General features: G+C 48.2%; 1 protein-coding gene and 1 pseudogene across 1 annotated transcript in view; both read right to left on the bottom strand.

The window, feature by feature from the left end:
• The window catches only part of RIPOR3 (RIPOR family member 3), a 148,433-nt gene that overhangs the window by 15,930 nt on the left and 117,651 nt on the right, over positions 1-14,852 (bottom strand). Inside the window, exons 14-17 of the mRNA XM_040331312.1 lie at positions 4,175-4,317; positions 3,587-3,725; positions 2,316-2,451; positions 190-351 (exon numbers count right to left, since the gene is read on the bottom strand). Of these exons, the coding sequence (XP_040187246.1) occupies positions 190-351; positions 2,316-2,451; positions 3,587-3,725; positions 4,175-4,317 (580 nt within the window). The remainder of the gene's footprint in view (positions 1-189; positions 352-2,315; positions 2,452-3,586; positions 3,726-4,174; positions 4,318-14,852) is intronic.
• Positions 5,876-6,008, bottom strand: LOC120919671 (annotated as a pseudogene).

The raw sequence follows: 14,852 nt of genomic DNA, 5'->3' as shown, positions 1-14,852 counted from the left end.
GCGTCTGTAAAAATGCCCTGTGTGCATAAGGCCGAAGAGGCAGAGAAATGCTGCTAATTGCACATTAACGCCAATGCAGAAAGCCACTAAAGTGCGTTTTTTTCCCCCGGCGTCGGTACTGTCTTTACACTTCGTTTTTTCTAACGCCCCGTGCGCATGAGGACTCAGTGACGTCGGCCAGCACCTCACCTGCCTCCAGCTGTCCCGGGTGCTTCCCTTTGATTTTGTTCACAAACATTTTCTTGAGTCGGTTGAGGAAGGTCTCCGCCGAGCAGAACCAGAGGCACTCCGGCTGCGTACAGCTCTCCCACAGCTTCAGGAAATGTCGGATCTTCTTGGTCTTGGGGAAGACTGCAGAGAGACAGCAAAGAAACCAAAAACTCACTCAGGGAATATAATCTTTAAAGAGGTCAATTCACTAACGTTTTACCACATGCGATCATTAAAAATATTATGCGGTATTTACCAAAATAAATAAAATATGCCAGTAAATACTGCATAAAAAGCTCTTAAAGTGATTGTAAAGTCTCGCTTTTTTTCTATAAAAATAACAAACATGTTATACTTACCTGCCCTGTGCTGTGGTCCTGTGGTCCTCCTCTTCTCAGGTCCCTCTTCGGCTCTCCTGGCCCCTCCCTCCTGTTGAGTGCCCCCACAGAAAGCAACTTGCTATGAGGGCACCCGAGCCGAGTCACATTCAGACATGGAGCCATGGCCCGACCCCATCCCCTTTCTGTTCTCATTGGCTGACTGACTTTGATTGAGCCAATGGCGCCACGCTGCTGTCTCAGCCAATGAGGAGGGGAGTCCTGGGCAGCCGAGACATTCCTACAACATCGCTGGATCTAGGAGGGGGCTCAGGTAAGTAGTAGGGGGGCTGCTGCACTCAGAAGGCTTTTTATCTTATAGGAAGTAAACCCTCACAATTTTTTTTTTTTTAAAAGCCCCTGCAAGAGAAAGGCATAATGAGATAGTATGCACAGCATACTAGCTCATTATGTGCCACTTACCTGAGAATGAATCCCACAAAGTCCTTCTCGGTCCCATCCACCACCGCTATGTCCCCTCTGAGCTTTCTTCCAGGTTATCGCCGCTCCAGCGCTGTGTTTGGCCGCAGCGGTGATGACTTCACCAGCACTATTCCCGGCATCTACAGCTCACAAGCCCTGCACGGTCAGTGCGCCTGTGCCAGTGTCTACAGCGCGCATGCGCCGTAGACAATGGTGCATTCCTTTTTGCATATATCTCCTAAACCGTGTACCTAAACCCAAGGGTTTTGCTGGTATCACATGCGGTATTTGTCAAAAAACAGCCTGGGTGTCAGGGGACCCCCAGAATGTTTGATAAATAGCTGGTTGCTGAGCAGTGGGCTGGGAAGCTAGCGGCCACGTCCTTAACAGCTGATGACTCATCAGCTGTCAGCGGGCTTCCTGCCCCACAGCTGACTGAAAAAAAAAGCAGACAATCAAAAAGTATGAAAAACAAACAGCGTCTCACCCCCAGTCCATAACAGGCCTGATAAGGATTTTGAGGGGAACGCCAAAAAAAAAAAAAGCGGAGTGGGCCCCCCCCCAAATCCAAACCAGACCCTTCCCTGGGCATGCAGCCCGGCAGGTCGGGAAAGGGGGGAGAAAGCGCTTGTCAGACTGAAATGTCAGACTGCAGGCAGTCAGCCTTCACCAATGGTGGGAGTGTCTTTTTTCATTTTCAGGTGTGGCAGGCGGCGTGATTGATGATGGATCTACGTCGTGGGACACAATTTTTTTTTTATAAAAGAATTGTCAAAAAATGTGTGTTTTTATTTCCTTGTGACTTTTTTGGTGAATGGGTAGGGGTATGATGTACCTGCTACTCATTCACATGAGGGGGTGAGATCTGCGTGCCCCCTTCTTAAAGGGGGCTTCCAGATTCTGATTGGCCCCCTGCCCGTAGACCCCCACAACCACTGGCCATGGTTGTGGGGATGAGGCCCTTGTCCCCATCAACATGGGGACAAGGTGCTTTGGGGTGGGGGGGGCTCCCTAGCAACCAGCTCAATGCAGTAAATTACTGCATTAATTAATACGGTAATTACCGCTAATCCGAACAAATACCGCATTTGGTATTTATTTTCAAATTCTTAGTGAATTGAACACCTGCACAATTGTTACCGTATGCACCATTTTAGGACATAATATTAGCTGTTATTTAACTCTTAGTGAGTTGACCCCTTTGTATCAAAACATTTTTGTTTTGGGGTTTAGATACACTTTTGCCTGGACAGAATCTTTAGGAAATACACGAGTGTGTAAAAAGGAAGGGAGAGTCATACTTACTATCTTCAATAGACACTTTCTCCTCCGCCTTCTGGAAATAGATGATAGACAAATCCTGCAGGACTTCTCTCTGCCAAGACAGTTCTTCCACAAGATGGGTCTGAATGAGCCTTGCTGTGTTTCGGGACATTAGTTTCTGCAATAAACCATCAAGAATAGGATGTGAGAGGGTTAGAACCCCTGGCTCGATTTAGATTCACCCTCCAAATTTCGCCTGTCACAAGCGCTAAAAATCTAAAATGTCACAGTTTAATGGCATCCCAGTCTTAGTCCGTAGGGTTCAATATTGAGTTGGCCCACCCTTTGCAGCTATAACATCTTCAACTCTTCTGGGAAGGCCGTCCACAAGGTTTAGGAGTGTGTCTATGGGAATGTTTGACCATTCTCCCAGAAGAGCATTTGTGAGATCAGGCACTGATGTTGGACAAAAAGGCCTGGCTTGTAGGCTCTGCTCTAATTCATCACGAATGTGTTCTATCAGGTTGAGGTCAGGACAGTCAAGTTCCTCCACCGTAAACTCGCTCATCCATGTCTTTATGGACCTTGCTTTGTGCACTGGTCCAAATCAGAATATAGTGGGGGCTGTATTAGTTTGGAGACACCTGGTCTGGATGAAACAATGAAGACTGCAGAGCCAGATAGTCAATTTTGCATGGAGCATGTCTTTATATCTTAGAATTTAACACATAACTTATTTGTTATAAATTAACTAATAGCTCTGCCCTCTCTAAGGCCTCGTACAGACGAGAGGATATCCGCTGGAAACGGTCCGCCGGACCGTTTCCAGCGGATAAATCCTCTGGCGGATTTGGATCTGATGGCTGTACACACCATCAGATTGAAATCCTCGCGGAATACATCCGCGGTGACGTGGCCGCGACGATGACGCGGCGACGTGCACGGCCCTGGAAGGTAAATACTTCCACGCATGCGTCGAATCATTACGACGCATGCGAGGGATGGGAGCGGACGGACTGATCCGGTGAGTCTGTACAGACGACCGGATCAGTCCGCTGGACTGGATTCCAGCGGATAGATTTCTTAGCATGCTAAGAAATTTTTATCCGCTGGGAATCCGTCGGCTGGATTTTTATCCGCTGGGAAATGTCCGCTAGGCCGTACACACGACCGGATCTATCTGCTGGAACTGATCCGCAGATCAATCCCGGCGGATAGATCCGGTCGTGTGTACGGGGCCTAAAACATAGCGGTGTCACTTAAACAACCTTCCACCCCAACATCCAAAACTGCTCAGGGGAGAGGCCACCTACCTTCAGCAGTGCTTTACAGATCTCCAGGTGGATGGACAGGAGGTTGTCCAGGTCCTCATGCCCCGTGCTCTCTCCAGCATGTTCCACTTCAGTGCTAGAAGGAAAGGACCGAACAGCGGACTTGTTGATGGTCCCGTTACTGAAACACACACAAAACAACACATTAGCAAAGGCAGAGGAAACCCGGACAAGGCAGACGCCGAAGCATAACTGTGGAACCCTCATCCTGCCTACAGTGACGATGCTCAGATATGCTGCATTATCACCTACTGTACGGAGGGCAACTCCAGCATCTGATAACATGAATTTGGAATATTTTGGAAAGTTGTGTGAATTCCTGTGTGAGAACATTTATACACAGATCCCATAGTCTGTGAGGGTCATCGGTCATGCTGCTCGTTGGTCAGCATGCCATCAGAAAGTCGCACGCAGACCTTACGGCGTTGTACCATACTATGGGAAAGTTTCCATGGCTATCAGTCATCTAATCTATATTATTTAATCCTCCAGTTTGGGTTCCCAGCTCCACGCACAGGAAATGCTGCAAATATTTTGGAGCCTCTACACAGACACAAATGTGTATTTTACCTCTTGCTGTGAGTTTGAACGCTGCCAAATACCGACACGTCGTCCGCGCTGAAATCCACGTTGAGGAAGTCAAAACTCTCTAGTGCCGTCTCCACCGTCAAACTGTCCATGGAGCTACGCGACTGGTGCGCAGGGCGACTCGTCTGCAGGAAAGCGGAAATACGAATGTAAAATCCGAGGAGATGAAGGCACACCAATCATCATTCAACTACCCTAAGGCTGGCCACACACAGAAGATCTGACAAATGGATGTTGATTGACACAATGGGGTTGATTTACTAAAGTCCAGAGCTTAGCAAATTAGGTAAAACTTTACTTTACAAAGAATACCCGGGGGGTATTCATGTGCAAGGGAAATAAAAAAAACATAATTTTTGCTTGCACATTATTGAATGGTGGAAGTCAGCAGAGCTTCTGCTCATTTACCAAAAAAGAGAAACACAAAAGTCCCCGCCTTTGAAGAGAAAGGACGCTAGCCCTGATCCCCTGGGGCGTTAGGCTCCAGATGGGGACTGGGGTAAAACTGGCCAAAACCAGACGAACCCTCTTCTCTGGGAGGTCTGCCGAAACAGACCACCCAAAGTTCTAGGTGGGGCTCCCCCAAAGGGGGGCCCAATGAGAGAGAGCAAACCAAGCCAGAAGGCCATGTACACCCCCTCCCAAGATGTTCAGGGCAGGCCCGAGGGCCTACACCCTACTGATCAAATATGAAATAAAACGTGTACACCAACAACCAAAAAAAAAAAAAAAGTGAGAGACACAACAAACAAACATAAAGTGAGAGACACAACAAACAAACGTAAAGTGACAGACACAACAAACAAACAAAGTGACAGACACAACAAACAAACATAAAGTGACAGACACAACAAACAAACAAAGTGACAGACACAACAAACAAACATAAAGTGACAGACAAAAACAAACATAAAGTGACAGACACAACAAACAAACGTAAAGTGACAGACACAACAAACAAACAAAGTGACAGACACAACAAACAGACAAAGTGACAGACACAACAAACAAACATAAAGTGACAGACAAAACAAACAAAGTGACAGACACAACAAACAAATGTAAAGTGACAAATACAACAAACAAACATAAAGTGACAGACACAACAAACAAAAAGTGACAAATACAACAAACAAACATAAAGTGATAGACACAACAAACAAACATAAAGTGACATACACAACAAACAAACATAAAGTGACAGACACAACAAACATAAAGTGACATACACAACAAAGTGACAAATACAACAAACATAAAGTGACAGACACAACAAACAAACATACAGTGGGCAAAAGGGAAGTGGAGAAAGTGCAATGGTGCCATTGTTATGGTGCAATGGCCGACCCTAACGCCAGGAATGAAAATTCCTCTGGTCCTGGCCAAAAGGACCGGCCCAAGAGGCAGTGTGATGGTGCAGTGGCCAAGGTGCCAGTAAAACTCAAAGTGCCCCAACTCACAGTGAGTAATTACGGCACCCCTGTTCTGCCACTCAAGCGGCACATACACCACAAGGCTTCTTTCGAGGACACGGCCTTCGACCAGACCCAGTGCCTCTCCATCCTGATCAGGGGGTAACCTTTCTGGCTTTCTCTAAAGGAGACCTACTAACGGCCCTCAGTTCATCGAGCGGTCCGGTCTGGAATCTCCCCGATACTAACCGTCCAGGTTACCATTACACCAAGTGGATTTGCATTGCCACCGACACCACCCTAACCTACCGCCGTAGGTCAATAACAGTAGCACAGCGCCACCACTTGGTAACTGATAAAAACAGATACTACACTTGATCTTAGCCAGAATGCAGAGAAGCGATGGAGCAACCGCACTTGCAAAGTGCACAGTCTATTTGCCTTTAATAAATCAACCCCAATGTCTCTGTAAATTGTTGCAAAGTTATTTCTGTCCATCGCCCCCTTGGGGAGATTATTCCTCACTTCCTGTCTCTACAACACCCGTATATAAAATAAAGGGAAGCGGTTGTCATTTGGAAAGGCAGGCACAGACAGCAATAAAAACATTGCAAGGAATTCCAAACATTCCTAATTTTACTAAAAAAAATGTGTCCCCTTTATAAAAGTTTCCCACAGTGCCACACATGCTAATGAAAACCTGACAAAGGCCCCAACCACCCCCTTCTTTGTCAAAAACTACCGTATTTATCGGCGTATACCGCGCACTTTTTTGCCCTGAAAATCAGGGCAAAATCGTGGGTGCACGATATACGCCAATACCCGCTTCTCGCGCTGTGTTTGAACCACTGCGCCGGCATAGACCGAGCGCAGTACACTCAGGTATAGTGGGGCAGGCTCGGCTCCTCTCGCGGTCACATCCTGTGCGTCCTGTACGCGAGAGGAGCCGAGCCTGCCCGACTTTACCTGAGTGTACTGCGCTCGGTATATGCCGGCTCAGTGGTTCAAACACATCACGGGAAGCGGGGATCGAGCGGGGAGGACACCACGATGGCCGCAGAAGGACGCTGGACCGGATGAGGCCACCGATGGACGCGATGGACGACGGGCAGGACGCGATGGACGACGGGCAAGACACTGACGAGGGGCATCCAAACGAAGTATTTTTTTTTTCAGGAATTTTCCTTCAAGTTCGGGGGTGCGCGCTATACGCCGGGGCGCGTTATAGCAAGATAAATACGGTAAATATTTTCTTCAGGTTTTGCTTTAAATTATTTCACTATTGTGAAGATCCTTCAAATCTTATGGGTTCATTTACTAAAATTGGAGCACTCAGAATCTGGTGCAGCTGTGCATGGCAGCCAATCAGCTTCAAACTTCAGATTGTTCAATTAAGCTTTTATAATAAAACCTGGAAGCGGATTGGTTTCTATGCAGAGCTGCACCAGATTTTGTACGCTACAATTTTAGTAAATCTCCCTTTAGTGTCATTTTGCAAAAAACTGCTCTGATGAGCCATCATACATTGTTTCAAGTCATCCTTTGCTCAAAGTCAATTGTGAAACACACCGAAAAAGAAGATCTACTTCACAGGTGTCAAACACAAGGCCATATCCGACCCTCCTGGTCATTCCACGTGGCCCTCGCACCTTGCCGGCAGCTGCGGCACCCCCTTTTCTCCACCCCCTACCTTGTCTTAGCAGCTGGGTAGAGGTTTGTCTCTGCCACCCCATCCCTCTTCTCAGCAGTAGAATAGGGCATTTCAGGAATAGGGCATTGTTTTTTTTTTTTCTTTTGTTTACTTCTTTTTCTTATTTTATTTTTTATTTAAAGTCCGCTCTGCCACCCCATCTACGTCACTCGCCTTAGGCGAATGACGCACAAACTGATTTTGAGGGACTGCCCCCCTATGCCTCTTTCCTCCTCATTTGTCCCTCATTTTGGTCTGATCTATAGAGTTGTTAATAAAATCAAAAAAGATTTCCCAGAGCTAAACCTTTCATCCAATTTCAGGATTGCTGCATTTGTAAATGTCAAAAGCCAATATAAAGTAATAATAGTAATAAAAAAAAAGCACTTGTGGATTTAACCAATGACTTCCAGTCTGGGCCTTTTCTGGCACTTTTTGTAACAATCAGTAATTTTTGCTAGAAAATTACTTAGAACCCCCCCCAACAGTGGCGGCTGGTGGTCAAAATTTTAGGGGGGGCGCAAAACAGAACTGGCCCCCTTCACTTGCTCTCCCCCCCCAAGGCAGGCTCTTTCACTACATAGTAGTTGGCAGATCTATAGGAAATTGCACAGACTGTATTGTATATGGTCTGATGAAAAAGGGGATTGGACAGAGTATGGTCAGCTTTAGGACAATACCAAGAAATAAACTGCTTTCATATAGGAAAGAGGAGGGATGGCCACGATATACACAACCAGCAGGAAGGGGTGTGAAGGGATGGATGGACAGGTAGGGGAGTGGATAGATGGGTGGGAGAATGGGTGGGTGGATGATGAGATGGATGGGTGGATGGATGGGATGGGTGGATGAATGGGGTGGGGTGGGCGGAATGGATGGGATGGATGGATGGATGAATGGGGTGGGGTGGGTTTAATGGATGGATGAATGGGGTGGGGGGGGTAACTATAACTTGTATAGCACAACAAATGCGAACTTAATCGCCTCAAGGCGCTTACATCCAGAGACGTACCGGTCCTTCAGAAGAGGTGGGTCTTTAGTTTTTTCCTAAAGGCCTGATGGTTTTCCTCCAAGCGGATGGTAGTGGGTCGAGCATTCCAGAGCCGTGGTCCTTGGACCGAAAATCTACGTTCTCCCTTCGATTTGTAGCGGGATTTAGGAATTTGGAGAAGGTTTTGGTTGGTTGACCGGAGCACGCGCTTGGTGACGTAGGGTTTTATTTTCTCGCTTAAGTATTGGGGGTGGGTGGATGAATGGGTGGAATAGGATGGGTGGGTGGATGAATGGGGTGGGGTGGGTGTAATGGATGGGATGGATGGGATGGGGTGGGTGGAATGGGTGGATGAATGGGGTTGGTGGATGAATGGGGTGGGTGGAATGGGATGGGTGGATGAATGGGGTGGAATGGGTGGATGAATGGGGTGGGGTGGATGAATGGGGTGGGGTGGGTGGATGAATGGGGTGGGGTGGGTGGAATGGGTGGATGAATGGGTGTAATGGATGGGATGGGTGGATGAATGGGATGGATGCGATGGATGGATTAATGGGGTGGGGTGGGTGGGATGGATGGGATGGGTGGATGAATGGGGTGGAATGGATGGGATGGGTGGATGAATGGGGTGGGTGGAATGGATGGGATGGATGGATGAATGGGGTGGGGAGGGTGGATGAATAGGGTGGAATGGATGGGATGGGTGGATGAATGGGGTGGGGTGGGTGGAATGGATGGGATGGATGCAAAGGATGGATGAATGGGGTGGGGAGGGTGGAATGGATGGGATGGGTGGATGAATGGGGTGGGGTGGGTGGATGAATGGTTTGGAATGGATGGGATGGGTGGATGAATGGGGTGGGTGGGTGGAATGAATGGGGTGGGGTGGATGAATGGGGTGGAATGGATGGGATGGGTGGATGAATGGGGTGGGTGGATGAATGGGATGGGGTGGGTGGAATGGATGGGATGGGTGGATGAATGGGGTGGGATGGGTGGATGAATGGGGTGGGGTGGGTGGAATGGATGGGATGGGTTGATAAATGGGGTGGATGGAATGGCATGGGATGGGTGGATGAATAGGATGGGTGGATGAATGGGGTGGGTGGAATGGATGCGATGGATGAATGGGGTGGGGTGGGTGAAATGGATGGGTGGGTGGATGAATGGGGTGGGGTGCGTGGAATGGATGGTATGGATGGGGTGGATGGGTGGGGTGGGTGGATGAATGGGGTGGAATGGATGGGATGAGTGGATGAATGGGGTGGAATGGATGGGATGAGTGGATGAATGGGGTGGGTGGAATGGATGGGATGGGTGGATGAATGGGGTGGGGTGGGTGGAATGGATGGGATGGATGAATGGGGTGGAATGGATGGGGTGGGGTGGGTGGAATGGATGGGGTGGATGGAATGGGATGGGTGGATGAATGGGGTGGAATGGATGGGATGGGTGGATGAATGGGGTGGGTGGATGAATAGGGTGGAATGGATGGGATGGGTGGATGAATGGGGTGGGGTGGGTGGAATGGATGGGGTGGATGGAATGGGATGGGTGGATGAATGGGGTGGAATGGATGGGATGGGTGGATGAATGGGCTGGAATGGATGGGATGGGTGGATGAATGGGGTGGGGTGGGTGGAATGGATGGGGTGGATGGAATGGGATGGGTGGATGAATGGGATGGGTGGAATGGATGCAATGGATGGATGAATGAGGTGGGGTGGGTGGGATGGATGGGATGGGTGGATGAATGGGGTGGAATGGATGGGATGGGTAGATGAATGGGGTGGAATGGATGGGATGAGTGGATGAATGGGGTGGGTGGATGAATAGGGTGGAATGGGTGGATGAATGGGGTGGGGTGGGTGGAATGGATGGGATGGATTAATGGGGTGGAATGGATGGGATGGGTGGATGAATGGGGTGGGGTGGGTGGAATGGATGGATGGATGGGTGGGTGGAATGGATGGATGGATGGGTGGGTGGAATGGGATGGGTGGATGAATGGATGGGATGGAGCGATGAAGGAGATATTTAATGATCAGGAGAATGTAGATCTGCCTGTCGGTGTTCTGATCCAGCACAGATCAGTGTACAGTGAAGGAAGCTTGTCTTCCCCTCCTCCTGTCTTCCCAGCACAATGTCACCATGCCATCCAGTTTGATCTGATCCCCCTGCCAAGGAGAACCTCTAATCTCTGCTCTCAGACTGGGAGGAAATTCAGCTGGATGAGAGGAGAGGACAGCCTGAACAACTACCATAACATTATCCACTGCGTCCCAGGCTGCCCCTCCCCCTATCTGCCACACATATAACACTAGCAGCCCCATCCAGATGTACTGTCCCCAGGAAATGTGCTAAAAGCTTCTCAGCTCTTCACTGCACTCCCCCCTCCTTCTACCTCCCAGATCCACTACACAAAGTACACAGGAAACTGCTGCAAGTTCTGAGAGCACAACACAAGAGTTCTCTGCTTAAAATTACCTGCTAGCATCTTCAGTGAGATGTCCCGATCACCGGCCGAATCCTCTGATATTCAGACCAGCCAGGATGAGTCACTCAGAAAACCGGAAGTGATTGGCTGGTCCGATAAAAGCACTGCCCTAAGTCCTATGGACCAGCCAATCACTTACCACCAACAGGACACATCCAGCACAGAGTGGTAGTGAGAGCGCGGAGCTTTGCGCTCCATGGGCAGTATAAAAGCCAGTTGATAGATTTGTTTGCCCAATCACATGATTTCGATGACGTAATGCTTCCCAAAATGAATTTTTTTTTTTTTTGATGAGTAGCTTTGGGAGGGCGGCGCCCCTGCGCCCCCTATGGACGGGTCGCCACTGCCCCCCAAACATTATACAGTGGGGATCGAAAGTTTGGGCACCCCAGGTAAAAATTTGTATTAATGTGCATAACGAAGCCAAGGAAAGATGGAAAAATCTCCAAAAGGCATCAAATTACAGAATAGACATTCTTGTAATATGTCAAAAAAAGTTAGATTTTATTTCCATCATTTACACTTTCAAAATTACAGAAAACAAAAAAATGCCGTCTGCAAAAGTTTGGGCACCCTGCAGAGTTACTGTATTTTCCGGCGTATAAGACGACTTTCTAACCCCTTAAAATCTTCTTTAAAGTCGTCTTATACGCCGGTAACCTAACATCCTTACCTTATCCTAAGACATGTAGAATCGAGGCCGTACGTTTTTTCAAAAGCCGCTCCTCCTACGTCTTCTGTTCCGTGATAGGCGGAACACTCAGCTTCCCAGGAGACACTGTGTTTAGTGTCCGCCTATCACGGAGGCCCTCTCGTCCTGTGTTTAGTGTCCGCCTATCACGGAGGCCCTCTCGTCCTGTGTTTAGTGTCCGCCTATCAAGGAGGCCCTCTCGTCCTCGGAAATTATTTTCGTTTCCATTGACTTCAATGGGCAAAACTCCCTTTTGATATGCGAGTACTTTGGATTACGAGCATTCTCCTGGAACCGGTTATGCTCGTAATCCGAGGTTCCACTGTATCTATATTCAGACTCTAGGAAGCGGTATATGATGAAAGCACTCAATCCGAGAGTGGGACGTTTCGTTACGTGTATGTCACATACCCCAGGAGGCTTTCATTCAAGAACAGGAGGTGGGGGGGGGGGGGGGGGGCCTATCAGGGGGTCATTGAGAGGCCCATCCACTGAACCCGGAAGTGCCGGCGGGCCTCTCAATGACAACATGGTGGTGTGGGACTGGGGATGAGAGGACCTCAGCAGGGCAACGCTGGATCCACTGGATGGACGAGTATCTGAAATGTGCAGATACTACCATCAGGTAAGCGGGGCCAAAATAATTCAAAATGGGAAGGTCGGACAGATTTCCCCTAACTATTCAAAAGAAATTCAGGATCCAGAAGTGAGATTCCTCTTGTCATGGTAATGACAGACATGCAGAGGTCATACTACAGAAGCCCATGGGAAGGATACAAAATAAAAGGGTTTTGCAGCCCACCGATCTCCACCTACAGCGTACGCACAAGCCGCATGCTGAGCTTGATGGAATAAGAATGACATTTTATGTCTTGAGAAGATGACAGGTCCCAGCAGGAAGACTGAGCCATCACCGAGGCCTTATCACTGATTCGCCCATCACACCCCCCCCCCCCCCTCAGATGGCAGCGTGGGCGTTTGATTTGTTTTTAATGAAATGTAAACATGCATTGTGCGTGATGGAATGCAACCTCACATAAACAATCCCGTTCAATATTGCTTAAACATAAACACTGAAGGAAGTCTCCATCACCGACGCTGGAATCAGCAGTCACTAGCTCAGATTCTTCAAGCAGCACTTAGGCTGCATTCACACCTAGGCGACAAAACGCCTGAAGCGCGACGCTCGATACTCTGGAGGGGCGAATTTCTATTGCTGTCTATGAGATGGTTCACAACTCACGCCGAACGCCGAAACGCTGTACGCCTGCCGCCTGAAAACAAGTCCCGGACCCTTTTTTTCAGGCGGCATTGGCGTTCGGCCATAGACAGCCCTGGAAATAATTTGTGAAAAAAAAAGTTAAACAAATCGCGGCAAAATACGCCGCATACGCGGCGTTACAATGTGAATGCAGCCTTAAGGCCTGCTAAAGCGGTCAATATGGCCGCTTCCAGTCCGGGGCCTTTTCTGGCACTTTTTGTTCACGTGTAACAATCAGTATTTTTTGCTAGAAAATTACTTAGAACCCCCAAACATTATATATTAATTTTTAAAGTAGAGGCCCTAGAGAATAAATTGGTGGGTGTTGCAATTTTTTATGTCATATGTTATTTGCACAGCAGTTTTTTCAAATGCAATTTTTTTGTGGAAAAGAATACATTCTGGAATTTTAATGCACAAAAACACAATACATAACCCAATTGTTTTGTAACATATAAAATAGATGCCAAACATGTCACACTTTATAACTGAACACAATGGGCATAAATTATGTAAATTTTACTATCCATGACCGGCGCTTTAACCACTTCCTGTCCGGCCTATACCCTGTTTTCCCAAAAATAAGCCCTACCCCGAAAATAAGACCTAGCGTTATTTTTGGGGATGGCTGCAATATAAGCCCTACCCCGAAAATAAACCCTAGTTAAAGTCATCGTAAAAACATGTAATCCGTTTTGTAAAAAGATTATATAATGTGCAGTGTGTCTCCTTTTTGTAACTTTGTTTTGGAAAATACCTTACTTACAGTGCCGCTGGGCGCTCACGTGACCGGCTGGAGATCTCTCCAAGGTCAGCGGTCCCTTCCTCTGCAGTGCTCAGAGTGGAGAAGAAGAGCTACAGCGGGTAACTGTGCTGGCTATCATGCTTTAAAGGATCAGGATATATTTTTTTCTTTTTGGGGTTACAACCACTCTAAGATCGTCATGATAACATGACTGTATTTAAATAAATGTAGATTATTGTACATACCGTAAATAAATAGGACATCCCCTGAAAATAAGCCCCAGTGTGATTTTTGTAGCCAAAATTAATATAAGACCCGGTCATATTTTCGGGGAAACACGGGTAGCAGAATGACGGCCGAGCAGTGGTTCCGTTATCCTGACTGGGCGTCATATGACGTCCAGCAGGATAACAGCCACCGCATGCACGTGGGGGGTGCGCATCAATGTGATTGGTGGTGCGGCGTGTCAGTCTGACACACCGCTGCACCGATCTCAGTAAAGAGCCTCCAACGGACCATGTGATCAGCCATGTCCAATCACGGCTGATCACGATGTAAACAGGAAGAGCCATTGATCGGCTTTTCCTTACGTCTGACAGACGCGAGTAGGGGAGAGCCGATCAGCTGCTCTCCTGACAGGGGGAGGAGGGTCTGTGCCGCCAGGACCACCAGGAATGGGCATCACACTGGACCACCAGGTATGCCACCCTAGACCACCAGGGAAATGCCAATTAGTGCCCAGGCAGCTGCCAATCAGTGTCCATCCCCAATGCCTGCCAGTGCCTATCAGTGCATCTATCAGTGCCACACACCAGTGCCCTGTATCAGTGCTGCCTATCAGTGCTCATCAGTGCCGCCTATCAATGCCCATCAGGCATGCATATCAGTGCCACCCATCAGCGCCACCTACCAGTGCCCATCAGTACCGCCTATCAGTGCCCATCATCAATGCCCGTCAGTGCCAACTCATCGGTGCTGCCTTATCAAGATTGAATTTTGACCCGTCCCTCCTGAATCAGCCGGGATTTGAATTATCTATGGGCAGGCTGATTGTACCCAAATCGATCCATCGATTGACTTCAGTACAACCACTGTGTTGAATTTCTAGCATGCGATTACTGCCAACGGTTATAGCCGCTAGCAATAATCATTGTGTTCTCCGGATGCGTGACAAAGCCCCCCCCCCCCCCCCCTTCGGCAGAACACGAGGGGAACACTCAAGGTTGCAGGAAAGAAAATCACAAGATCTGTGTCCTGCCAGAATAGAGCAAACAGTCACCCTACAACTACTGGTCAGCTGTAAGAGCCCAGAGTTGGAGAGCTTTAATGGGAGAAACACTTGGGAACTGAATTAGCATATAATCAGAATACAT

The sequence above is a fragment of the Rana temporaria genome, chromosome 12 (genome assembly GCF_905171775.1).
Source record: "Rana temporaria chromosome 12, aRanTem1.1, whole genome shotgun sequence".
Taxonomy (NCBI): Eukaryota; Metazoa; Chordata; class Amphibia; order Anura; family Ranidae; genus Rana; species Rana temporaria.
This window is presented reverse-complemented; position numbering and strand designations above follow the sequence as displayed.